Here is a 25,711-nt window from a genome sequence, read left to right as displayed (position 1 = left end):
ACATTGTTTGATACTTACTTACTGCTTTTTCTATGAACATTATTGTCCCACAAGTTACATTAGAGTTTTGTGAACAGCAAAGAAAAGAGAAACTCCCTGGAAGTAAATGCAGCTAGCAATGTTTGCTGTACTCACCAGTTCTGCTTACACTCACTATGCATTATTGCACTGTTGTGTTTCCAGCCTTAATAAATTCTTAACACGTGGCAGATTTTGACTTTATGATAGCAGGACAATTTGATGTCACAATGATCCTCTAAACAACTTTTTAATTCTTTAGGCTGGGAATTTCAAAGGAGCCTAGGATAGTAAGACAACCAACTCCCACAAAAATTGAAGTTAGATGCCTAACTCATTTAGGTGCTTTTAAAAATCCCAATCATAGATATTTAAAATGAAAAAACAACATTTTTTTCCAGCAAGGGAAAGATAATATTGCAAGTGTTTTCTTTATGAAAATATCATGAGAACACATTTAGGAGATTCACTGAATGTTTTCAGTTCACTGTCCTACTTCACCCAATTATATAGATTCACAAAGTATTTAAAAAAACAGTGACAATTAAAGAAAAATGCATTTAATCTGGGGGTTACTGGAACTCCAGCATGATTCCTAGACATGTTATTAATAGGGTGGATTTGATTTAAATCAAATTGATTTAAATCATTAGTCAGGAAGACTCGATTTAATCATGGATTTCTACATAAAATGCATTCTTGTTGGTTGTTATAACCTTAATACATATTCTTCACAATTCAAGAGATAGATGTAGGTTTCATTTTTAGAAGGTATACACTATACATTTTTAAACAGTGATTTATTTTGAAAACTTTTCAGATTAGTTTTACAGCTATATCAGAAAATGAATGATTATTTGGTTATTTCATTTACCAAAGGTAATTGAAGCAGATATTTATGAAGTCATTGGGAGGTGAACTATTTCCAATTCAATAGGTTAATCATTAATATTTGGAGGATTTTCTTGCTATGCTGTATTAGGAGGAGAACATCACCAGACAGACATTTAAATTGTTTTATTTAACTAAAACAACAACGTTAAGTATTTTGGATTTTTTTCTTCAACAGCAAACATATAATATTTTAACAAAACAAGCATACGTCCCTCACATCTCACATTTATCTCCAGACTTCTTCTCCCTGTCCAGATCTATTCCGCCCCTCAACAATCTTCTATTCATTTAACTTTTTGAAACATTGCACTTTTATAGAGGGGTAAGGGATTGACTTTGTGTACACAAATTTGCAGAGGGACAACAGAGTTGAGGTCTGTTATTTCTCACCTCTACATATTTATTTATTTAAATTTTTTTTGCTCTTACCAAGCATGTTACCTCTGGAGACACAAATCCACAGTTTGAGAACTGCAAAACTAAGCATCTCTGATGGTATCTTCTAGACTGAGCACTGAGTTCCATTGGGTAGATAGAAAGATTAACCTAAATCATCTATACAGAAGTCTGTGGAACCCCAAAAGATTGGGTCCCTAATCCATGAACTATTGGAACTCATTTACAAATCTTTTCTTAAACATTACATGAATATATTGTCTCATACTATAGAATTAGAATTTATAATACCTATTCCAAGATGAGATACCTTTGAGCTATAATGTATCTTATTTAAAACTATCTTTAACTATATTTTTCCTCAAAAATCTGATTTAAATTAAAAAATCGTTGATTTTTATGCACGCTAGTTATTAAAAATACTTCATAGAATTAGTTCCAACTGCATCACAAACTGTCAATTTATTCTGCTCAATCCTGAAAGTTTAGACTATCTTTTTTTTTTTAATCAATGCTTTCCAAGTAACCATCTTTTTCCTTGCCTTTTATGAGCTTACATAGCATAATGTTCTGCATTGGGTTTTAGACTCAGCTGGACATTCAGTGTTTCTGAGGGTGAAAACACACATTTATCTTGGTTATTCTGCATACACTACAACCAACCTGCTGTTGATAGAAAGAGGGACTATTTGGGGATCTGGGGAGAAGTTAGCCCAGAGTACAACTGAAATGCCAGATGTCATGAGAACTTAATCACCTGTAAGTGGCAGAAAGGAAACACAGCTAATATGAAGAAAGCTATGCTAATGTCTAGTCAGACAGCAACAGCAGAATTCTCTTAAAAAAAAAATCCCAAACTTTCAAACAAAGTACATATTAATTTATTGTTTCCCCAGATACCCATTCCCTCAGTTTTATAATTATAAACAGATAGGTATGTACATATGAGGAAAAACAAAAGCACAAACAAATGTTTTCTGTAAAACATTTATCAAAAAGTCTCCTCTTTCCTCTACACATTTCTGGAAACTAAGTTAAAGGAATCTCAGTCAACTTATTCTAACATTAATGGATTCATTTGCTGTGCGTTTCCTTTTAGTACTGAGGTCCTTGAATTTTAAGAATGTGCATTTTGTACAGAGGTGGGAGAAAAAGGATTGAGTAGTTCCAAAGCTGGTAAAATGTAGATCATTAAAAGTTAAAATAAAAACCAGTATACAATAAATTACAAAGCTATTCCTAGTTCTCTCTCTGTTTCCTGTAATTAAGGTACCATGTGATAAAGCAGTGTAAAAGAGAAACGGGCTGTAAAATAATAGGAAAAATGAAAAACAGCAAGAGGAGGATGTTAGTTTAGAAGATGATGCAGAAAATTTACAAACGGAGACTGCCAAATAAGACTAACAAAACCCAATAAGGCTGTCCTCACCAGATAAATGTTGTTAAAATGAAGAAAAGATTGTACATATGAAAGGTAAAACTGTCTTCTGGATATGTTATAGCATATTTTTTTCTCATTATATTTGAAACAACTGTTCTTCTCAAGTACTAATGAGTCACTAAGCTACAACTGCAGGAAACAGTTACACAAAACATGTATTAGTATCTGTAATTGTGGGTCGGAAGGAAAATACATAGCACATTGGGAAAACTATTTTTTACACTGAGGTGAAAATATTAGAGAAATGAACCTCACAGAAGACAAGTTCCTAAAGGGGAAAAAAGTGTTTTCTATACAAATGCAAGATGTATATGTAAACACAAAATTATGAACTCCGATAAATTACTTAAATAAACCTCAGTTGTATACTCAGTTCCTAACACAAAAATAAGAAGTGATTTAAGCTTCATTGAAGAATCCTTTGAACTCAATGGGAGCAGGTCAGGCACTCAGGTGCCAATTAAGCAATATACTTAATGTTTAATTTTAAACTTCAGTGCAGCCACTTTCATTCTTAAGATGGGCACATGCTTAAGTAACTTTCTGAATCTGAACCTCAGTGAATAAGTTGGACTGCACAGCATGTAAGGAAATCATGCAACAGTTAATTTTAAATATCTTACTAAAGGGAAGAGGAAAGCTGAATTCAGGACAATTTAAAATAAAAAATAAAACTGTTCTGAATGGCAATTAAACTGAATATTTATATTTGCAACTATTTTATCAAAACAAATTAATACATTTGGTCCCAGTTCACAACTTGGTCTGGGTACAAGGATCCTTATGTCTGTGCAAAACAAACATATTTTAAGTAATTAAGTTCTCTTATTTCATTATTTTAAATACTTAGTGTAATTTATAGAGAAAATATTTTTTCAAGTTATTGTTGGTTGAAAGTAATTAAAACCTACCACACATGTGTAAACTACAATCTTTAACTGCTCATAACCAATTATAACCAATTTTCAGTGGAATGTCAAAAGCATCTTTCCTCCTTAAGAACAGTCTCTCTGCCCAATTTCAACTGTCTACTCCTGAGTTTTGGAGTCAGTGCGGTTTTAATAAAAGCCTCAAAACATTGAGTTTCACAGATTCTCTAAGGCCAGAAGGGACATGGTCATCATCTAGCCTGACCTCCTGTATAGCACAGGCCATAGAACTCTCCCAAAATAATTCCTAGAGCACATCTTTTAGACAAACACCCACTCTTGATTTAAAAACTGTAAGTGATGGAGAATCCATTATGACTCTTGGCAAATTGTTCCAATGATTAATTACTCTCATGGTTAAAAGTTTGCGCCTTATTTCCAGGTTTGTTTGTTTGGTTTTTTTAAGAGTATGAAGTGTTTTTCCCTACTGTTCTCCTGCTCAAAAATGGTTGAATAATTTTTGCTCAAACTCCACATTCCCCCCAAAAACAAAAAACAACCAACTAACCAAAAAGCTCCACTTCAGTTACAGACCAGACTTGGAAAATAACAGCCGGAAAGGTGAAAAATTGAGAAAGTTATGAGCAAATGATAAATGTATTTAGTATGGAAATGTGTAGGCCAGGGGTCAGCAACCTATGGCATGCGTGCCAAAGATGGCACGTGAGCCACTTTTTAACGGCACGCTGCTGCCTGCCGGAGTCCCAAGGACACACAGCCAGTGAGGGGCAGAGCCCACACCCCCCGAGAGAGGAGCCACCTCAGCGGTCTGCCTGTAGGCTCCTGTGTCCCCTTACCCGGCGAGGAGACCTGCCCAGGGGCGCGGAGGGGCCCGCTCACCTGGGCCGCTTTGGTATAGGTGGCCATGGCGGATTGGCGGCGCGTCGGGGGAGTGGGTTCGCTGCGGGACCCGGTCCCGACTCCCAGCGGCACAACGCGGGGGTGGTGGAGGCGGGAGAGGCCGGCGGTGGCAGCAGTGCCAGCTGCTGAGCGTCCCCAGGAGGAGGCACCCGGCCGTGGCCAGGGACCGGTACCTGCTGTTCCTGAGTTGGGAGGAGCGGAGAGCCCCGTGGCCCGGCGGCACTGAGCGCGTAGAAGGTGCGGGCAAGCGGGAATCGGTGGTGGCCAGAGAGCCCTGAGGCGAGGAGCTTGCATACCACGGGGTCATGCATCGCCCGGAGCGGCTCCTCCAGACACAGCCAGAGGGGACTCTCTTGCTAGGGGGTGCTAGTTGCACTCGTGCAGTGCGCCGCGGGGCCCCGAGTGGGTGAGCCAGCTGGGGGCCGCAGGAGTGGGGGGATCTCTGCCCTGACCCCCCTACACACACACCCAGCCCTCTGCCCTGAGCCCTGACCCCCCCCCCACACACACACACCCAGCCCTCTGCCCTGAGCCCTGCAGCCCCGCACATCCCCCAGGCCCCTGCCCTGAACCCTGTACCCCCTCACACACACACAGCCCTCTGCTTGACTCCTTCATCCCCCCCCACGACCCCAGCCCTGACTCTGGCACCTCACACATACCCAGCCCCCAGACACCTGCACCTCCCTCACATACCCCCAGCCCTCTTCCCTGACTCTTGCTCCCCTCACATACCCAGGCCCCCAACCCCATGCACCCCAACCCTGAGCCCCCTCCCTCATTCTAGCTCCTGGCCAGACCCTTCACCCCCAGCCCTGTGCTCGGTCCACACTCCCACCCTCCGCTCAGTGCAGAGAGAGGAAGAGAATGGGCCAGAACCAGGGAGAAGGTAGGTACCCATTGTATGTGGGCAGGGCCGGGACCCCAGACTGACAGCAGGGTGAGCGGGTCTGGCAGCCAGGATCATGGCTGGCAGGAGCCGGCGGATGGAACCCCTGAGCAGCAGTGGTCTGGGGTCCTAGCCACTGGCCCCGCATGGCCCGCTGCTGGTCTAGGATTCTGGCTGCCGGACCCTTGCCAGCTGGGGTCCTGGCCACAGGCCCCGCTCAGCGCGCTGCTGGCCTAGGTGAACAGAACCCCAGACCAGCAGCGGCCTGAGCAGGCTGGTGGCGTAAGATATACATTTTAATTTAATTTTAAAAGAAGCTTCTTAAACATTTTGAAAACCTTGTTTATTTTACAATACAACAATAGTTTAGTTATATAATATATAGACTTATAGAGAGAGACCTAAAAAACATTAAAATGTATTACCGGCACGCAAAACCTTAAATTAGAGTCAATAAATTAAGACTCGGCACACCACTTCTGAAAGGTTGCCAACCCCTGGTGTAGGCACATTTAACTACAGTTGTCACTATTCACACAAGCGATAATACCTCATCAGTACTTCAGTGTTTCATACAAGACAAGTGAACATTAATGGCCTCTCACACATCTTTGTTCTATAATAATATTTTTTTAGCTAGTTGGTTTTTATTTCTTTGATTTTTGGATTCTCCTTTAATGTCTCCAAAATACTTATGAAAGACATGAAAGTACAAATTGCAATTGCTCAGCAATAACAAAGTCTCTGGACAATCCACATTAGGGCATCAGCCATCTGTTCCACTCAAATCAAGAATCAGGTTTGGGTTTTTTTTTTTGTTATATTCCATCCTAAGAAAACAGTAATATCCCATCATCATTTTCCTTTTTCACCACCTAACATATGTCAAAATGTCATGCACTAGAGATCAACCATCAGATTTGCTAAATCATCATATACACAGAATGCAATTTTGGTATTGCAATAGTAAAAAATTAGGACATGAACTCAAAAAGTGCACATTACCAACAGCACCCAAGCAAACAAATAAGACATGGGTCCTATGCTCTTCTCAAGGTCTTAAAATTTGAATGCATATGTTGTAAGTGCTAAAAGACTAGGTGTCATTTTGTGAAATAGATCTGCTCTCCTTTGTTCTCACATATTTAACAAAATTCCAAAGCTATGGTCTCTGTTCATGTTAATATTTCATTCTTAAAAATCAAAAGCTGTTAAAGAAATTATGTGGTTGGCTTTCAAGCGGAAATAGTAAACACTTATTTCTGGCTATGACATCAACGATAATAAGAATAGGTAATTAGAACTTAGTTAATTTTGTTGATGTGAAAATTTCTGTATTCGGGTCTTCAATGATAATGACAGTAAGTAGTCTTAAAACTTGGTTTTTCAGTAAACAGCTATGACTGTGAGACACAAGGGGCCATACCATGTTCTCAGTTACACCAGCATCTAACTTTAGTAACTGGACAGAATTTGGTGGAGAGAGAAAAATCTGTCAAGAAGGAAGATATAATTTATGTTCAGGCACTATCATTATCCCAACAAGACTTCAAGGATGACCATACAGATGAAGTCCTAATAGGAACACTGTGTATTTGATACGTAATTCCTTACATTAGCATAAAAACAACACCTCTTTACTTCAACACAGCGCAAACTATTTTATCAAGTCACAAGTCTCAGTATTTCCAATGAACAACTACAAAAAAAAAGGATCATAGTTCCTATGCCATGATATATCAAAGCATTTATTTGTCCCAAGAAAGTGATGTAAGATAATTAATCAAAGCTAAAGGATTTGTTGGATTCATTCACTCCTTCATTCTAGAACATAACTTTGAAACCTCTTCTACCACTTCAACATTTTATATCAGCAGTGTCTACAATTCTAAGGATCAAAATTTAGACAAATTGCATCCTGTGAGACTAATGCCAGCTGAAATTTTAGCAATGGTCAAAAGCTACTATGTAAACAGACTATTGAGACCTTCCATTGCTTAGCAGCAAGACAAAACAGCACTACAATCTGCTTTGGTCTCTAATGGTCCTGGAAATAAGAGTCCTAGATTCCTTTCCTCTGCACAGAACATAGTATTACAGCCACAGTAGTAGGACTCATAGACTTTAAGGTCAGAAGGGACCATTATGATCATCTAGTCTGACCTCCTGCACAATGCAGGCCACAGAACCTTACCCACTCACTCCTGTAACAAACCCCTAACCTATGTCTGAGTTACTGAAGTCCTCAAATCGTGCTTTGAAGACCTCAAGGTGCAGAGAATCCTCCAGCAAGTGACCCATGCCCCACGCTGCAGAGGAAGGCAAAAAACCTCCAGGGCCTCTGCCAATCTTCCCTGGAGGAAAATTCCTTCCCGACCCCAAATATGGTGATCAGTTAAACCCTGAGCATGTGGGCAAGACTCACCAGCCAGCACCCAGGAAAGAATTCTTTGTAGTAACTCAGATCCCACGCCATCTAACATCCCATCACAGACCACTGGGCGTATTTACCTGCTAATAATCAAAGATCAATTAATTGCCAAAATTAGGCTATCCCATCATACCATCCCCTCCATAAACTTATCAAGCTTAGTCTTGAAGCCAGATATGTCTTTTGCCCCCACTACTCCCCTTGGAAGGCTGTTCCAGAACTTCACTCCTCTAATGGTTCGAAACCTTCATCTAATTTCAAGTCTAAGCTTCCTAGTGTCCAGTTTATATCCATTTGTTCTTGTGTCCACATTGGTACTAAGCTTAAATTATTCCTCCCTTTCCCTGATATTTATCCCTCTGATATATTTATAAAGAGCAATCATATCTCCCCTCAGCCTTCTTTTGGTTAGGCTAAACAAACCAAGCTCTTTGAGTCTCCTTTCATAAGACAGGTTTTCCATTCCTCGGATCATCCTAGTAGCCCTTCTCTGTACCTGTTCCAGTTTGAATTCATCCTTCTTAAACATGGGAGACCAGAACTGCACACAATATTCCAGATGACATCTCACCAGTGCCTTGTATAATGGTACTAACACCTCCTTATCTTTACTGGAAATACCTCATCTGATGCATCTTAAAACCGCATTAGCTTTTTTAACGGCCATATCACATCGGTGGCTCATAGTCATCCTGTGATCAACCAATACTCCGAGGTCCTTCTCTTCCTCTGTTACTTCCAACTGATATGTCCCCAATTTATAACCAAAATTCTTGTTATTAATCCCTAAATGCATGACCTTGCACTTTTCACTATTAAATTTCATCCTATTACCATTACTCCAGTTTACAAGGTCATCCAGATCTTCCTGTATGACATCCCGGTTCTTCTCTGTGTTAGCAATATCTCCCAGCTTTGTGTCATCCGCAAACTTTATTAGCACATTCCCACTTTTTGTGCCAAGGTCAGTAATAAAAAGATTAAATAAGATTGGTCCCAAAACCGATCCCTGAGGAACTCCACTAGTAACCTCCTTCCAGCCTGACAGTTCAACTGTTCTCAATATTTCAATCTACATTATAAAGTTCTGCTATTTTTCTGCTTTCACATCTTTTATAATCAAGAAGTTGTTTTAGAACAACATTTATTATGGAGACACACTGTTTTTTTAATACAGCATCAAATTGTGCTAGGCAATTTACAGAAAGCTCCCCATGCCCTGGGGAACTTTCACTCCAACTGGACACCTTCAGACAAAATACAAAAGAATAGAGAAAATTAAAACAGGCAAGGGACGGTATACAGAGCAAACAAAATTATTCAAATGTGGCAGATGTGGTCAAAGCAGCAAGCAAGGGAAATTACTTTGGCAGCAGCATTTTGGATACACTGAATGGGATGAAGTGGGTGTTGAAGGCAAGCAAAGAAAGCTACAGTACTCAAAATGGGAGATTATCAAGGCATGGCCAAAGGTTGGAAGTAACTATTGAAAGTTAGGGACAGCTTTGGATATGTTGGGAAGAAAGTAGCAATAATTTCGTTTCTATTACAGTTTCTATTATTACAGCTTTCCAAAACTCATTTTTAAATTTCTCATGAGTATTAAAACTGGGAAGGGAGAATTTGAGGAAGTGTCAAGAAAATCCTAAACAAGCCATCTTTCAGATACTGGAATCTGACACGTAAGCACCATTTTTTGTTCAAAAAACAATCCAATCTTTACACTTCAAAAATCTAGTTTAGTTACCTAGGTCTCTGAGAATTCTGATAGACCCAGTTTTATAAACATGGGTTTTCAGATTTTAAAGTAAAAATTCCTTAATGTTAAAGTGCCATTAATTAGCTAGACACATTGTTGCTATGTGCCTTGCAAACTTCTTAATGTTGCCAGTACACTGGCAGTGTTTCTGACTAGTAAATATGGATTATCAGCAGCTAGAAGTACAAGTCCTTTACTGTGCCACGACCTGGTGTCTATATGCATCACTAGCTTGGACAAAAGGTCTAGTCAGTTACAAACATTGATAGTAAACCAAAACAATTTATAGAAATCATGACTCAATTCGCATAGCACTTCTTGTAGTTGTTAGTGCCATCAACATTTGCCAAAGGGCTCAGTCAGGATTGCCACCTGTGTTCCAGTGGTGTTTCTAAGCACTCTGAGCTGTTACCAGGTTATTAAACTCCTCTAAACCCTTAAGTAATGACTTAAGATAGTTACAAGTATAACTGGGTAAGCTTTTAATAACCAGGACTCCTAAAATACATGACTCTAGAGAAGTACAGGCCCCAATGACTTGCTAATAAAGAATGAAATCTCTGAGAGACCTGTAATAAATAAGTCATGGTTCTATTTGCCCAGAACTTCAAGCTGTATGGTGATTCAAGCTTTATATCACCTTGTAACAGCTGTGGACTAGTACTATGGATATCCTGGTTGATTACACATCTAATATCAGACTACTACTCACAAGTCTTTAAAGAAACAGATAAAGAACCTCCATTATGACGCAGTTAAGGGTGAAAATGGTTTTCACTAATCAAGAACATTAAAGGGATTCCATCAACAAACTTCATTGTGCTTCTTTCCAGACTGCCCGCACACATGGAATATTCTCCCTGAATTTAGCAGGTGGGTTACCAAAGGACAGTCATTGCACATCCATCTTTTTGTTCTAAAATAGAGCAGAGATCAAATTAAGACAGTTGTACCTAGTCCATCATCTTAGTAACTAAAGAGAACTGAAAAAAACACTTAAAATATTTTTTAAATGATAATCCTTATATTGGTATTTGTTTAAATTGTTAATTGGGCAGGTTAGGTTTATTGTTTCAAATCAGTATCAGAATTGTAACCCAATAATGGTTACTTTAGATGTAGCATAAACTTATATGGAGACAACTGCACAATTTATTGATATGTTTATATTTATAGTATAAACACAACAAAAAAGTAACCAAACTTTTATACAGACTGAAGTATACTGATTTTTCAAATCAGTTGAATTTAAGGGATTCATCACTAGCTAGCCATTATCAGAACATATCCAGTTCGTTATGAAAAAGTTGACTAAAAGATAGTCAAAAACCAGTCCAAAATCAATATAAATAGTGATGTAGTAACAGCATTAATTTTTTCGTGAGGGAAACGATGTAGTGGAGGTAGAAATTATAGCTGGATTTCTAATCTTTTAAGAGGGACACACCAACATAGCAAGAATCTCCAAAATGTAAGCTGACAGTGTTTCCTACTGAACGCTCATAGATCATCTTTCAGAAATGGAGAGCATGTTTTGTAAATATAGTACACCACTACCCCGATATAATACTGATTCGCATACACCGTGGTAAAGCAGCGCTCCAGCGGATCAGCACATCAGCTCCCAGCCGCGGCGCTCTGCTTCCTGCCGTCGGTGAGTGCGGGGAGTTTGGGGAAAGGATGCTCCCCGTACTCACCTGCAGCAGGAAGTGGAGCACCGCGGCTGGGAACTGGTGGTGTGGAGCAGGCTGGGGCCAGGCTGCTCTGCTTCCACCGTTGTCGTGAACGCGGGACCTCTCCCCAACCCCCCCACCCCAGTGATACGGCTGGGGCCAGGGCGCTCCACTTCCCGATGCAGGTGAGTACGGGGGGCATCCTTTGCCCAACCTCCCCACACTCACCAGCGGCAGGAAGCAGCGCGCCGTGGCTGGGAGCTCGCGGAGTGGAGCGGGCTGGGGCTGGGCTGCTCTGCTTCCTGCCGCTGCCAGTGAGTGCCTGTCAGGGGGTGGGGGGGTGTAGATAGGGGTCGGGGCAGTCAGGGGACAGGGAGCAGGGGGGTTGGGTAGGGGGTGGGGTCCAGGGGGTGATTAGGAACAGGGGTCTCTGGAGGGGGCGGTCAGGGGAGAAGGACCAGGGGGGCCAAAGCAAGTTCGATATAACACGGTCTCACCTATAGCGTGGTAAGATTTTTTGGCTCCAGAGGACCGGGTTACATCGGGGTAGAGGTGTATTCAGAGCCTGAAGAGAACTTTCAAGAGCTACAGTCAGCAGCTGCATTTCTACATAACTGTAGGTTTGAAACTCAATAAATGAACACTATTATCTGCTCAAAAATATCCGGTCCACTGCTTGCATGCTATCCTGGCAACAGCCATGCACACATATAACTGTCAAGAAATGGAAGTATAAAAATCATTAGATTTATAAAGGTTCCTGTCAGAGGGTTTGCAGAATTTGACAAAAGTTTTCTAATTAAATTCTAGATCTGCTGCTATTCATGCATTCTAGTTTATTTTTTACTTTATGACCATTTCAAATGTATGCATTAGAGGGAAGAAGTAAGCCAGCATCCGACATCTGGTAAGGCTATACAGGATAAAGTAGTTACGAAATGCAAGTTGCATTATTTGCCTATCTAGTATCAGGGTGTAATTTGTGATACACAAAGAAAAAAGTTACCAAAATAACAGGTGTAAAGAGTCAAAAAAATGCACCATCTGTTTAACAAAATAGTTATCTATTTGTAAGGTTGGTGGGGGAAAATGTGGTTAATTTTATAAATTTTGCCTAAACTGGAAAGGATGTTTTGCAGTGTTTACCATGGAAGTTTTAAATTTGCAGTTAAAATGAGAAAGTAAATACTTTCTAGCAGGAAACAGCAAGAATAAAATGGGCTCTCAGATATTTACCACCTCTAAGATAAAGTCTTGCATTGCAATAAAGTCTTTTTGTACATACACTACTAACTACATGTTATATGTAACTTGTGTCCCACGTGTACATTTTAAAAAAATAAGCTTGAGCTTAAGGCAGTTCTTTTCAAACAGGTCCTTTCAAAGACTGTCAACAAGCCAAAGAAGCTGGGCATTCCAACAGTGGGATTTATATGATCAAACCTGAAAACAGCAATGAACCAGTACAGTTATGGTGTGAGAACAGTCTGGACCCTGGAGGCTGGGCAGTTATTCAGAAAAGGACAGATGGATCTGTCAATTTCTTCAGGAATTGGGACAGTTACAAGGTAAGTTTTAGAATTCAGAAAAGTAACAGCTTCATTTTGGTAGGCACAGTAACCACTAGAATCTGGTATCAGTATTCACAAGATGCCATTTTTCAATGCAATTCTTCTCCACTGCAGTTAATTTTGCTGCAAGATTTACAATTGAAAAAGAATCAGAAGTAAAATAGTTACCTAAGAACTAAGAATTAGCAAAAACAGGCGAATAAAAACAGAAAAAGTAAAAGCTAAAAGGGAGCTAAGCCACGAAGACTAATGTTCTTGTCTGTGAACTGGCATCATCATATATGGCTGGTCATATGTTGTAAATTTTACCTCTTAAATGTGCAGAGGAAGTGAATTAAAGTTACTATGAGAAGTTTAACCGTTGAATTTCTTGGCATCTGACTGTTAAAGCTGTATCCTCGATAACAAAATAACAAATGGTTTTTACTTTATCATCTCTTTTATAAAAGGAAAAAGGAGATTAAAATAATAAAGTACAAAACCAAACTTCTTTTACACACAATCTGAATAAAGTATTTACCTTCAATAGCCTCAAAGAGTATAACTCTGAACATTTCAGTATAAAGTGAAAGTTTTGTAGTGGGTGTACACAATTGGTTTTTCAGTTGCTTAACTTTTTTGGGAAAACTGGCCCACAAACTAGCTCTCACTTAGAGTGTTTTATGGAGGAAAAGAACTTGTAATCCTACTAAATACCACACATTTAAAAGAAAAACAATGAGTATTTTATTTACAACTCCAATCACTTTATACATTGATATTAAAGTGGATATTTTCTTAGGGAAAGGAAACAATGGGCTTGCAAATATTAGCAAAAAGATATCATACCAGCAGTCTGTGATTCAAGACCAATAGTCTTCACTGAATTTACTAGAACTGAAATCTAGAGTACACAGATGGATTGTCTGATTACATATATAGTGAAATACCATTCTACCTTGTAAAAGGTACAAAAAAGTTATGCATCTTGAGTATTGGCTTACTCATCTATAATTATCTTTTGTGCCTCAAAGTACTTCATGTAATAGGTTACGCATACGATCTTAATGGACATTTGTTGTGCCACAGAAAATATTGTTCCAAAAAGCACATCATGGGACTCAAAGGTACAAAAGGATCAGATTCTGACACCTTCACTCATGCGGAGTAATACATTACACTGACAGTAGTCCCATTGAGATCAGTGAGACTACTCATGGAGTGGAGTACTACTTAGACTGAGTAAAGGTGACAGAATCTAGCCCAAAGGAACTAATTGAAAGGGTGGAGCAGAAGTTTAAAAGCCTAAGCGTTTTTAGTTTAGATACACATATTCTATTGGGATATACTACTACTACTACTGGTAAATGTCTTCATTCAATAGATTCAGAAAAGCCAGTAGATTTAACCTCATATTCTGGTTTTCTTTGTACAGAAAGGATTTGGAAATGTTGATGGAGAGTACTGGCTGGGACTAGAAAATATTTACATGCTTACCAATCAGGACAATTATAGGCTACTGATTGAACTAGAAGATTGGAGTAATAAGAAAGTCTATGCAGAATACAGCAGTTTTCGCCTGGAGCCTGAAAGTGAATTCTATAGGCTGCGTCTGGGAACTTACCAGGGAAATGCAGGGGATTCCATGATATGGCACAATGGAAAACAATTTACAACACTGGACAGAGATAGAGATACATACACAGGTAAGGGAATTTTAATGTTGTTATACATAGGGAAAAGCTGCTCAATGCAACAGATTCCATTGGCAGAGCCACCTTTTGCATATATAACTGTTTCAAGAAATAATACAGTTCGTGCTCCAGAATAATTTAAAGACTCTTATGAAGATGAATTTTTCTTATACGCAATGAGTCAGTTAATCCACTCAGTTGTAAATGATCCCAACATAGACCTCAATCCTGTAAATTATTCCATGTAGTCAGACCCATGCATCTGCATGGAGCCTGTTGCACAACTAGGGACTTAGTTATTTTAATTCAGTCAACTTCAGTAGGGGTAAAATGACTGAATAAGCTATGTGCTTCTTCTATTCCATATAAGACCTTTGCTGTTATTCTCAGAAATCATGTCATTTGTCTTTCTTGGTGAACCTTGATCCAGAGGGTTAGCAGTAGGCCTTTACATAACTTACTACACATCTAAGCCTTCTTTTGAGGCATTAGTGGGATTTTAGTTGTGATTAGGCCCAGTTCAATCCTGCAAAGGAGCAAACTTCTTGGGTTTTTACCAGCATGTGAGAAAATCAGACTCTTTCCTTTTTAATTATACATGTTAATAAACACATTTTTACATAGCCATTATCTTACAGGGACACTTCTATCTGAAAATGTTATAGTACTTATTATTACCAGTTAACATCTAATATTGCTACAACCAAAAGACAGAGAGAGAAGAAATATTTCTCTCTTTTTTGTGCATTTTGCAAGTCAGCTTTATTGAGTCTCCTGCACAGTCAGTTCTCTCTTTTTTTGTGAGTTTTCCTACACTGAAATGGGGAGATAAACACTTTTGAAATAGGAATGTTATTTGCATTAAAGTGGGGCCTAGATACCCCAATAAAGAGATTACAGCTTCACTGTGCTATGTGCTGTAATGCAATTATAAAGACTCAAAAATTGCCAGAGAGACACTACTTTTAATTAGCGTTTTTAAAATAGACTAAATTTCAAATTGATTGTGTCTCTTTAAGCACTCTTTTGGTTAGCAATCTGGAAAATGCTATTTTTCTATGGATTAGCAGCTTTTGATACTAGCATTATTTGCACTTCTCAAAGGGACATTGTTAACTTGGGTATTTTTAAACTGACTAGTTAAGAAATTCCCATTTCAGCTAATGTTACATTGTGTCCTTCTAAAAAATACCTTTAAAAACTTAAACAGTTTTTCTGTACCCTTATATTTTTAAGGGTCCTTTTGGCAAGAGAGAAACCAACTGATTATATATGGGAAACAGTGAAACCAATATACAAAGAGTAAACAAAATGGAAAAAATAGAGAATACTATTTTCTCTCATCTGTCTCACTAACAGCAATGTTATGCCCCAATCCTGCAGAGATTTATACATGTGCTTTACTTGAATCACTCAGAAGTCCCATTGATGGGACTATTTACAGGTGAATAAAATTAAATACATGAATAAGTCTTTGTGGGATCAGGGCCTTGGATGTTACTTGTATCTATAACAAGTACAACATTTTCAGACAAAATATGATTCTTTTTTATGATGCACCTTTAATGATAAAAAACTCATACTAATATAAAATTGTTGGCTGATTAAAAACTGAAAGTGACCCATAGAAAAACATACCATGTTATGGCACCACTCGTTGTCCAGTTTTGGCCCTGAACGTAGGTAGCATCTTACAAATGACGACTTAAAATAATTATTACTTTGTTAACATTGTTACTTTTAAAACTTCAGAGAAGACTGACCACCATCTCTCTTCATAAGGTAAACTTCACCACAAATCACTGAAATTGAAACTTAAGGCACAAGTCACATTGCTCCCACCAAAGTACTTCTGACCAGTTTAAAGAGGATATTCTTAACAATTGCTTACATAAATATGTTCTTAGTTTCTTTCAATATAATTAAGCAGCTGAAATCAAAGAGGAGAACCAGCCCTATGTGACCAGCCAGCTCTCCTCAGATTACCAGCAATCTTCTGTGAACTATCAGAGGGGTAGCCGTGTTAGTCTGGATCTGTAAAAGCAGCAAAGAATCCTGTGGCACCTTATAGACTAACAGACGTTTTGCAGCATGAGCTTTCGTGGGTGAATACCCACTTCGTCGGATGCAAGTGACTTGCATCCGATGAAGTGGGTATTCACCCACGAAAGCTCATGCTGCAAAACGTCTGTTAGTCTATAAGGTGCCACAGGATTCTTTGCTGCTTTCTGTGAACTGCAGTTTGTAGTTGCAACGGAGTTTAGAGAATTGTAAGTGGAAGGAGAAGTGATCCATCTGATCCCTAATGGGTGGCAAAGTGGCAAGCAAGACAAGCACTCTGTTAATATGTAGTCCATAGCATAAAAAAGTTTGAGAACCCCTGGTCTATCATTTCCCCTCTGAAGTGCTGAGGTTTCACTTATTTTATTCTCTCCCAACAGGAAATTGTGCCCATTTTCACAAAGGAGGCTGGTGGTACAATGCTTGCGCACATTCTAACCTTAACGGAGTGTGGTACAGAGGAGGCCATTACAGAAGCAAATATCAGGATGGGATTTTTTGGGCTGAGTACAGAGGAGGTTCATATTCCCTGAAAGCAGTTCAGATGATGATCAGACCCATTGACTGAAAAAAAACCCAAAACCACACCCCACTGTCTCAAGTGATCAAATATAAAACTTTTCAGTGCTTGAGCTCCAGGGGAAAAAAAAGTTACATTTGAACTCTTATTTTGTGCAATTTAGCCCTGCAAAATGCAGTGCTACAAGTGTTTTGGGTTTTTGTTTTTTAAACTTTCTCACTGTGATACAGTATGTGTTAAATATAAAACTTCTAATAATTCACAAAACACACAAGGGTTTAAACATTTGTAATAAATATTTATCTTCATTAAAGCCCTACACATTTTTTAATTGCAGCCATTAAAACGATTAAAATAGTCCTTGGGTTACAGTACAAGTTTCTCCAGATCAGTTCAACCTTTAAATGTAAATATGTAAAACAACTATTTGTCTTATTTTAATGTGAAAATTAATTCATTCTCAGTTATTTAATAGTTTTTTTAAAACTCATAAGATTACTTTCAATGTATATCTGATCTTACATTATTATTGTAATAACATTTACACACACAATGAGTTTGCACCCCAAAATAGTAGACTGAAAATTGGAGAGAAACTCTAGTTTTGCCAGCAGAAATATATCTGGTTGCAAATAAACGCTAAGAGTTATTTCCACATGAAGTGGTGAATTTAACATAAAATAGTTGCTAATAATGTAGACTGTTTCTTACAGGACATGCGTATCCTGCTTCCCATCAAAGCATTTAGAAGAAATGTTTTCTTAGCACAATAAAAAAAAATACAATTCTTATAACACAAACTCTCTTATAAATGCATGAGTAAATTCCACAGTGCTCATGTCTTTTCTATGTGTCTTTGTACTCCACACATGTAGCAGGCAGGCAGTGCTATCTATGGTATGCATGTTACTGAATAGGAAAATCATTCTTGATCACTTAAAAACTCAATCAGCAAAATAGGTAAAAATTAAAAAAAAATAAGTTTTACTAGAATATATGAAATACACATTTTCTCAACCTTTTGCAAATTGTGACCAAACTGGCATTTTGAAATAATTGAAAAACTAATCTCAGTTTCCAAGAAGGCATTAAAATTCATTTTTGTTTTCATTTTTATTAGTTCACGACTTGAACAGATTTCAGCATGTTATAACATGTTGGCATTACATAGTAAATTCAGAAAATATGATGCAGTTAAAGAAATTAATGTTAATTACTATATTAATTTATTTCTAAACTTTGTATAAATGCAGCCTGGGGACATTTGTGCTTGCCTAGATGAGGAAAGGCAACCAATATACAGATGCAGATCAACTTCAAAAGCAAGAAAAGAATGGTATTTCTAAGGCAAATTTGGGCTGATACTCTTGTGGCCCAGATATAAATGGATGGAAGGGACTTTTACTACTTCACTCATACTTTCCAGGTACTAATTAGGTACACAAAAAACCAAGAATACAGTAAAGAGTTTATTGGTTTCACAGACTCAAGTTGACTTTGCCAAGTATTAATGAAGAACAGTCCCACATATAGCACTATTTACTAGTTTGCTCAACAAAATGGTTTAAAATCCAGTTCTTACATTAATCAGTCTCAAATATTAACAATCACAAAACTGCAAGGACCTGAAGTTGTGAGCTGATGTCTTTTTTAAATTGTAACATTTTACAATATAAAATATGCAGAATCATGTCAATATCTCAAATCTGTCATTTTGAACAAACTGTCTGTAAGAACAGAGTTTGTTTAGTTGGAGAAATACCATTTAAAAGATCAGAAAGAATTTTCAAACTAAACAAGCTTACACCACAACTTAATAAGAGATCTGTGAAAATCCCATCTCCACACCTATAAAAGATTATACCAAAGAGAGAAAAGTTCTGCCTCAGTACAGGCATAGCAACTTATTCTGTAACACCTAGTAAGGGTGAGAGTTGTAGACTAAATTGCATCCTTGCATAACTGCTGTAAAGACACATTGTACCTCCACCTAACTGTCTTTCTAGCTGAATGACCTCATAGTCCTAAGGGACAAAATATATCCTGGGGAATTATAAGGAACAGAAATTCACATTCTCAACCACTTACACAAAAACAGTCTTGTACTTTACTTTTCTTGGGTTCTTCAAAATAAATATGGTATTTGCCAACTCTGAACTTATAATCATAGAAATGTAGGACTGGAAGGGACCTCAGTAGGTCATCTGGTCCAGTCCCCTGCACTGAGGCAGGACTAAGTATTATCTAGACCATTCCTGACAGATGTTTGTCTAACTTGTTTTTTAAAACCTCCAGTGATGGAGATTCCATAACCTCCCTAGATAATTTCTTCCAGTGCTTAATTTCACTTACAGTTGGGAAGTTTTTCCTTATGTTGACCTAAATCTCCCTTGCTGCAATATGAGCCCATTATTTCTTATCCTGTCCTCACAGGTTAAGGAGAACAATTTATCACCCTCTTCTTTATAGCAACTTTTTACATACTTGAAGACTGTTATAAGTTCTGGCAATAACATATTGCCATCATATATATAAAAACTCACAGCCTCTTTGGCTACAGAGCTGCTGATCCAAAGCCCATTAAAGTCAGTGAGAGTCTTAACAGAAAGCCCCCACTGGATATTAGTGGCTTTGGGTCAGGTCTTAAGGAATTGCAGTTTTCTCTGAAGCACATTGCAGGTGAACATGACAGCAAGAAGTACTACCTTTAGATTCTACTGAAAAAAGAATAGGACACAAAGTATCACAAGGTGTAACAACTTTAATCTTATTGAAATCTAGATAAGGAGACTGATAGCTACCTGGACCTGAAACTGGGCAAACAAACAATACAAAGAAGAAACAGCATCTTATGGGCAGAGAGACTGTGGGGCCTAGAGGAATAAGCACAGGGTTGGGAGCTGGACTAGTAACTAAACTTGGAAAAATTAGTTAAAATTTTCAGTCTCAGATATCTGACCTGTAATATTGCCAACTATATCAAAGTTATTATAAGCTACTTACCAGGAGACTTCTAAAGTTTGAATTATCATTACCCTCCCCTAAAAATCTTGGAAGACTATTCCGAGGAAACAGTATAAATTCAGCTTCTGAAGAAGTCCAAGCTGATGGCCAGATATTACAAGATAGATGCTCTACAAATCACTGAAGTAGATTAGATTTAAATATAAACATAGAAACACAGATTTCTAAACTAAAGGCATTTACTAGAAGTACTCACTGATTTCCAGATAGCAATCTACCAAAGCTGATTCCCTAACAGTTTTTTCAGGGAAGTAAGTGATTCTCAGACAGCTAAAACCTGTTATTTTTTTAAAAAAACCTGATAAGTGTGCATTTCAAGTAGAAGTGCCAAGAGTGAATCAAACAGCAGCTAACTGTGAAAGCACAATGGCAGCAAGAAGTGCTGAGTGTGAAGTTCTAGGATAGTTGCTATGTATAACACTATTGTGGCTTGCAAACCAATAGCTGGTTCTTTCCATTAAAACTATATTCAGACTCAATCAATCAATACACTACAGTTCTGAAACACAATCTTTGTAGTTTAATATGTATGATTAACCAGTGTTGGCTTTTGTAAATATTTTATTTTTATTCATTTCATGTTTAGTATCAATACATAGGTAAACCGAAAAGTTACTAACTATAATATAGCCAATTGCTTAGCTACACTTGTGGTTTGATATTAAAAATGTTCATGAGACCAAACACTGAAGCCTAGACAATTTATCAGCTAAAGACGATGCAGTTCAATGCAGAAAGAAAAGAATTATTACTTTACAGAATCTTTCAGGGAAGCTTGTTTCTCACAGCATGAAGTTCACTGTACACAGAAGAGTTGCTCACAATATACTCCCCACCTCCAACCCTACCTAATATTTGTATCATGGTAGTTTACTAAGTAAAAGCATTCTGTACATCACCTAAGCATCAATTAGCTTTTTATCTTGTTTTTTTGACACCATGATGTATACTTCTCTCTCAGTTTTGGATACTACATTTCAAACCAGTTTCCTGTGAATGTATCTCTCAACTTGTACGAGGACGGAGAACAAATGTATCTTGTCTTTGACATGTTTCACATTTTCCAGTGCCAAAGCTGACTTCAGCTTTGCAGGTATTGTGGCTATATATCTTGACATTAATGAATGGATGTCAACAGGATTGTGGGAAAGACATAATTCAGTTAACATAACTGCCCACGTGTTGGATAAAACACAATATTAAGGCAATGTGCACTATGCCTAACATATATGTATTGACTAACATAGTGCATATAAACCAAACCTAATTTGTTTAATGAAGTGCTTTAGACATCTTCAGTTCATGAGAATAAGCCATAAGGAAAAAACAAAAAATATTGCTACAAATATTGCAGGTTGGCATATTATTTGCTTGAAAAATATAAAGTAACATCAGCTAACATATTTATGTAACATTTATTCAGTCGGAAACAATGAGGTTTAATGATAATTCCTCTTTGAACAAACAGCGTTCCCCTGAAACAAATGTTTCCTTTAAAAAAACCCACCTGTGTTAATAAAAGAGAGCGCGCGCACCATGGTAATCACAAAATTAAGTTTTTCTCCACCTGTTAATAACTGCAATTTCTTGCGAAATATTAATGAGTCCAAAAAAGAACTCAAAATCCTGCTCTCAGAAATAGGAGTTTATTTTTTCAAACTCTGGCTGCTGTCACGGTATCTTTGGAATATGCATTCCCCCACCCCCTGTATCAAAATATTTCCTGTGCAAGGGCCACTTCAGCCTGAATGGTCTTAGAACAGGGGTCTCAAACTCAAATGACCACAAGGGACACATGAGGATTAGTACATTGGCCCAAGGGCCACATTACTGATACCTCCCTCACATCGCCCTTGGCCCCACTCCCACTCCACCCCTTCCATGAAGCCCCGCCCCCCTCTTCCCACCCCTTCCAACCCCTTCCCGGAAATCCCCACCCCAACTCCGTCCCCTCCCTGCCCCCAGGGGGTGCAGGAGGGGTGTGGCAGGGGCTCAGGGCTGGGAGTTGGGGTGTGGGGTGCAGAAGGGATGAGGGGTGAAGCAGGGGGTCAGGGCAGGGGGTTGGGGTGTCAGAGGGGTGTGGCAGGGGGCTCAGGGCAGTGGGTTGGGGTGTGGGGTGCAGGAGGGGTGCGGCAGGCGGTCAGGGTGCAGGAGGGGTGCGGAGTGCAGCGGGGGGTTAGGGTGCAGGGTACGGCAGGGGGTCGGGGTGCGGCAGGTGGCTCAGGGCAGTGCGTTGGGGTGCAAGAGGGGTGTGGCGGGGGTTGGGGCAGGGGGTTTGACTGCAGGAGGGGTTCAGGGGGGCGGGCTCTGGCCCGGCGCGCACCAGTGACAGAGCAGGCTCCCTGCCTGCCTGTTCGCCTTGCCCTTGCACCGCTCCAGGAAGTGGCTGGAATGTGGAGAGCAGGGGCACAGCGTGTGTATGTTGCTGTTGCTTCAGGCACCGTCCCCAGCATCTCCCATTGGCCGGGAACAGGGAACCACGGCCAATGGGAGCTGCTGGAGGCGGTGCCTGAAGCAACAGCAACACACACACCCGTGCCTCTTCTCCCGCAGGTTCCGAATGCTTCCTGGAGTGGCGCGGGGGCAGGGCGGGCAGGGATAAGCCTGCCCTGCCCCGGGTGCGCGTCGGGCCGGAGCCACTCTAGGTAAACACTGGAGGAGGGCAGGGGGACTGCGAGGACCTTGCGGGCCACAGAAAATAACCTCGCAGGCCGCATGTGGCCTGCAGGCCACGTGTTTGAGACCCGTCTTAGTTTAGCATAAGTAGTTAGTACATATTCTATCTGTTTGATCTTTTATTTAGCTGTGACACTCCTAGTACCTTTCCCAGACCTGAAGTGCTCTGCATAGCTCCAAAGCTTGTCTCTCTCACCATCAGAAGTTGGTCCAATAAAAGATATTGGCTCATCCACCTCATCTCTCCATTTCCCTTTTGTCATTCAGAACTAGATACAGGTGTCACTTTCTCTGTCAGGCTTTTACTGTGGGATTCCATTGGATTTTAAGCAGTCTTCAGCTTTCCTTTTTTTACCACTCCCCCAATGTCACCTCAGAGTTCATTTAAATATTTCATTAGAAAGTACCTAGAGAATCTGCATTATCTAAATTACAGTTACATTTCTAATTAAGGAAGTTATTTCACAGCTGTACTAATCTAGACTTCATTCAATATAGTCTGATTTTCTAATAAAATTAAGTAAATTTTATTGTAATTTCCAAAAACAATGCAGCAGTTTCTGAGTAAAGAGGTGAGTGAAAATTATGTTTTGCCCATGTTTAAAGCTTCTAGTGACCTTTTCTTTGAGACGCTGTGGTGTCCCCATGCTTTGGAGCAGGTATTTGAAATTCGACAGGGATGTGGCCTTTGTGTTAGGGATGTGCCTCCTTTTTGTTATTCCTGTGAAAATCCACCCACATTTGGCAAAATTAGAAGCTTTTGAGAAAAAAATCACTTCACACATGCTTGATAGACAGTTGCTTGATTGCAGTGAAATTCCCCAGAGTCCACAACACTTAGCATGCTCCAGCCCAGGCTGCAGGGGCCAAGCAAGATATTCCCTTCAATTGCTGCTCCAGTTTGGGATACACAACTTCAACTACGTGAATAACGTAGCTGACGTCGATGTGCTTAGATCTACTCAATGCAGTGTCTTCACTGCGGTGAGTCGACAGTTGACACTCCCCTGTTGACTCCGCCTGCACCTCTTGCTCTGGTGGAGGACCAGAGTTGACGGGAGAGCACTCGGCGGTTGATTTATCAAATCTAGACTAGACGCGATAAAGCGACCCCTGCCGGATTGATTGCTTCCTGTCGATCCTGCGGGCAATGTAGACAAGCCCTAAGAGGGGAAAAAGGGCAGAAGTGTGAACATGCAGAGCTATCTCAAAGAACTATGGTTACAAGTATGTAACCTTAATTTCTTCTTTGAGGGACTCTACATATTCCACTTATGGGTGGTTTGACAAGAAGTTCTGAAAATAACCTGGAGGAAGGAACAGAGCTAACTGAATAGAGACTGAGGCACCACTCTACCAAAACAAGCATCAGCCCTTGAAGCCAAATCGAGGGCGGAATGTTTAAGTAAAAGTGTCTCAGCAACAGGGACTTGCGTAACGTGAACAAAAGACACAGCCACAGCTCTCGTGGAATGAGATAGTAACGTTGTAGGTACAGGAATTTCTGCTACCATGTAACATTCAACAATCCATTGTTTAAACTATCCGGAAATAGCTTGGAAATACAGTCAGACCCATGTGATTATTGGAATAAATCACACAATTGTCTGACAGATGTGAAATTCAGAAACTACTTTTTGCAAAAACCTGGGATCAGCCATCAAGACATCTAATTCATTCACCTCTCTGGCTAATGTAGGTAATAACGAATGCCATCTTAATAGATAAGTAATACAGGTTCCAATTTCCTGGAATCTTTAAACTGCTTTGACTTCCTGGACAAAGACACAGGAGCAGAGACTGGGCTCCTTAGACCTTGGATCCAACAAATGCCAAAAACTTCAAGAGCCTCCTTAAGGTTAAGCACTTGCAATCTTTTTTGCCTCTCCTTTGAGATCTAGGCATGAAAGTCCAGCAGATGAAACACCGAGAAGGAGAGTGGCTCTCTGCCAAGTACTTCAGGCATCTAACAATTGTCCAACACCAGGAAAACAACTGGACACCATAACCCTGAACAGACCACTAACTTAACTAAGTATACTTATTACTAAACTATAACTATACTCAACAATTACAAAGGTAGCAAGAAATCGAGAAAAAACCCAGACGGAGTGGATCAGAGCAGTTCACTCCCACCTTGCACAATAGTTGGAAGGAACTGAGGTAGTAGAAGGCGCTGTACATTCTTTCCCTCAGCATGTTCAGAGATGCTGAGGGTAGGAACACAAGGGGCCATGCATGCACTCTAACAGTGGTTTTCAAAAAAAATTTCTGGCAACACAGTTGAAGAAAATTGTTGATGCCTGCGACCCAAAGGAGCTGAGGATGAGGAGTTTGGGGTGTGGGAAGGGCTCAGGGCTCGAACAGAGGGTGTGGGGGTGAAGGCTGTGCAATACGGCCAGGAATAAGGGGCTCAGGATATGGGAGGGGGCTCAGGGTTGGGGTGCGGGAGGGGGTCAGGGCTCTAGGCTGGGGATGCAGGATCTGGGGTGTGGCAGGGGATGAGGGGCTTGGGGTGCAGAAAGGGATTGGGGCACAGGGCTGAGGCATGGGCTTACCTTGGGCAGCTCCCGGGTCAACAGCACAGCAGAGGTGCTAAAGCAGGCTGCCTGCCTTTCCTGGCACCGCAGACTGCGCGGTGCCCTGGAAGCGGCCAGCAGCAGGTCCAGCTCCTAGGCGGGGATGAATAAGCAGCTCTGCGTTGCTCTCACCCGCAGGCACCTCCCCCTCCAGTTCCTATTGCCTGGGAGCCGGTGCTTGGGGCGGGAGCAGCATGCGGAGCCCCATAGCCCCCACCCCCCACCTAGGAGCCAGACCTGCTGCTGGCCACTTCCTTAGCCAGACAACACTGCCAACGGGACTTTTAATGGCCCAGTAGGCAGTGCGGACCAGAGC

The 25,711-nt window shown here is 40.0% G+C and overlaps 2 protein-coding genes across 7 annotated transcripts in view; one reads left to right on the top strand and one right to left on the bottom strand.

Moving 5' to 3' along the window:
• Positions 1-17,429, top strand: part of ANGPTL1 (angiopoietin like 1) — a 39,041-nt gene extending 21,612 nt beyond the window's left edge. The window contains exons 3-5 of the mRNA XM_039483904.1: positions 12,666-12,859; positions 14,277-14,547; positions 16,977-17,429. Coding sequence (XP_039339838.1) covers positions 12,666-12,859; positions 14,277-14,547; positions 16,977-17,164 — 653 coding nt within the window. The 3' untranslated portion in view covers positions 17,165-17,429. The remainder of the gene's footprint in view (positions 1-12,665; positions 12,860-14,276; positions 14,548-16,976) is intronic.
• Positions 1-25,711, bottom strand: part of RALGPS2 (Ral GEF with PH domain and SH3 binding motif 2) — a 310,247-nt gene that overhangs the window by 117,295 nt on the left and 167,241 nt on the right. The window lies entirely within an intron of this gene.

The sequence above is a fragment of the Mauremys reevesii genome, linkage group 8, assembly GCF_016161935.1.
Source record: "Mauremys reevesii isolate NIE-2019 linkage group 8, ASM1616193v1, whole genome shotgun sequence".
In the NCBI taxonomy this organism is placed as follows: Eukaryota; Metazoa; Chordata; order Testudines; family Geoemydidae; genus Mauremys; species Mauremys reevesii.
The sequence above is the reverse complement of the archived record's forward strand: the minus strand, read 5'-3'. Positions and strand labels throughout refer to the sequence as shown.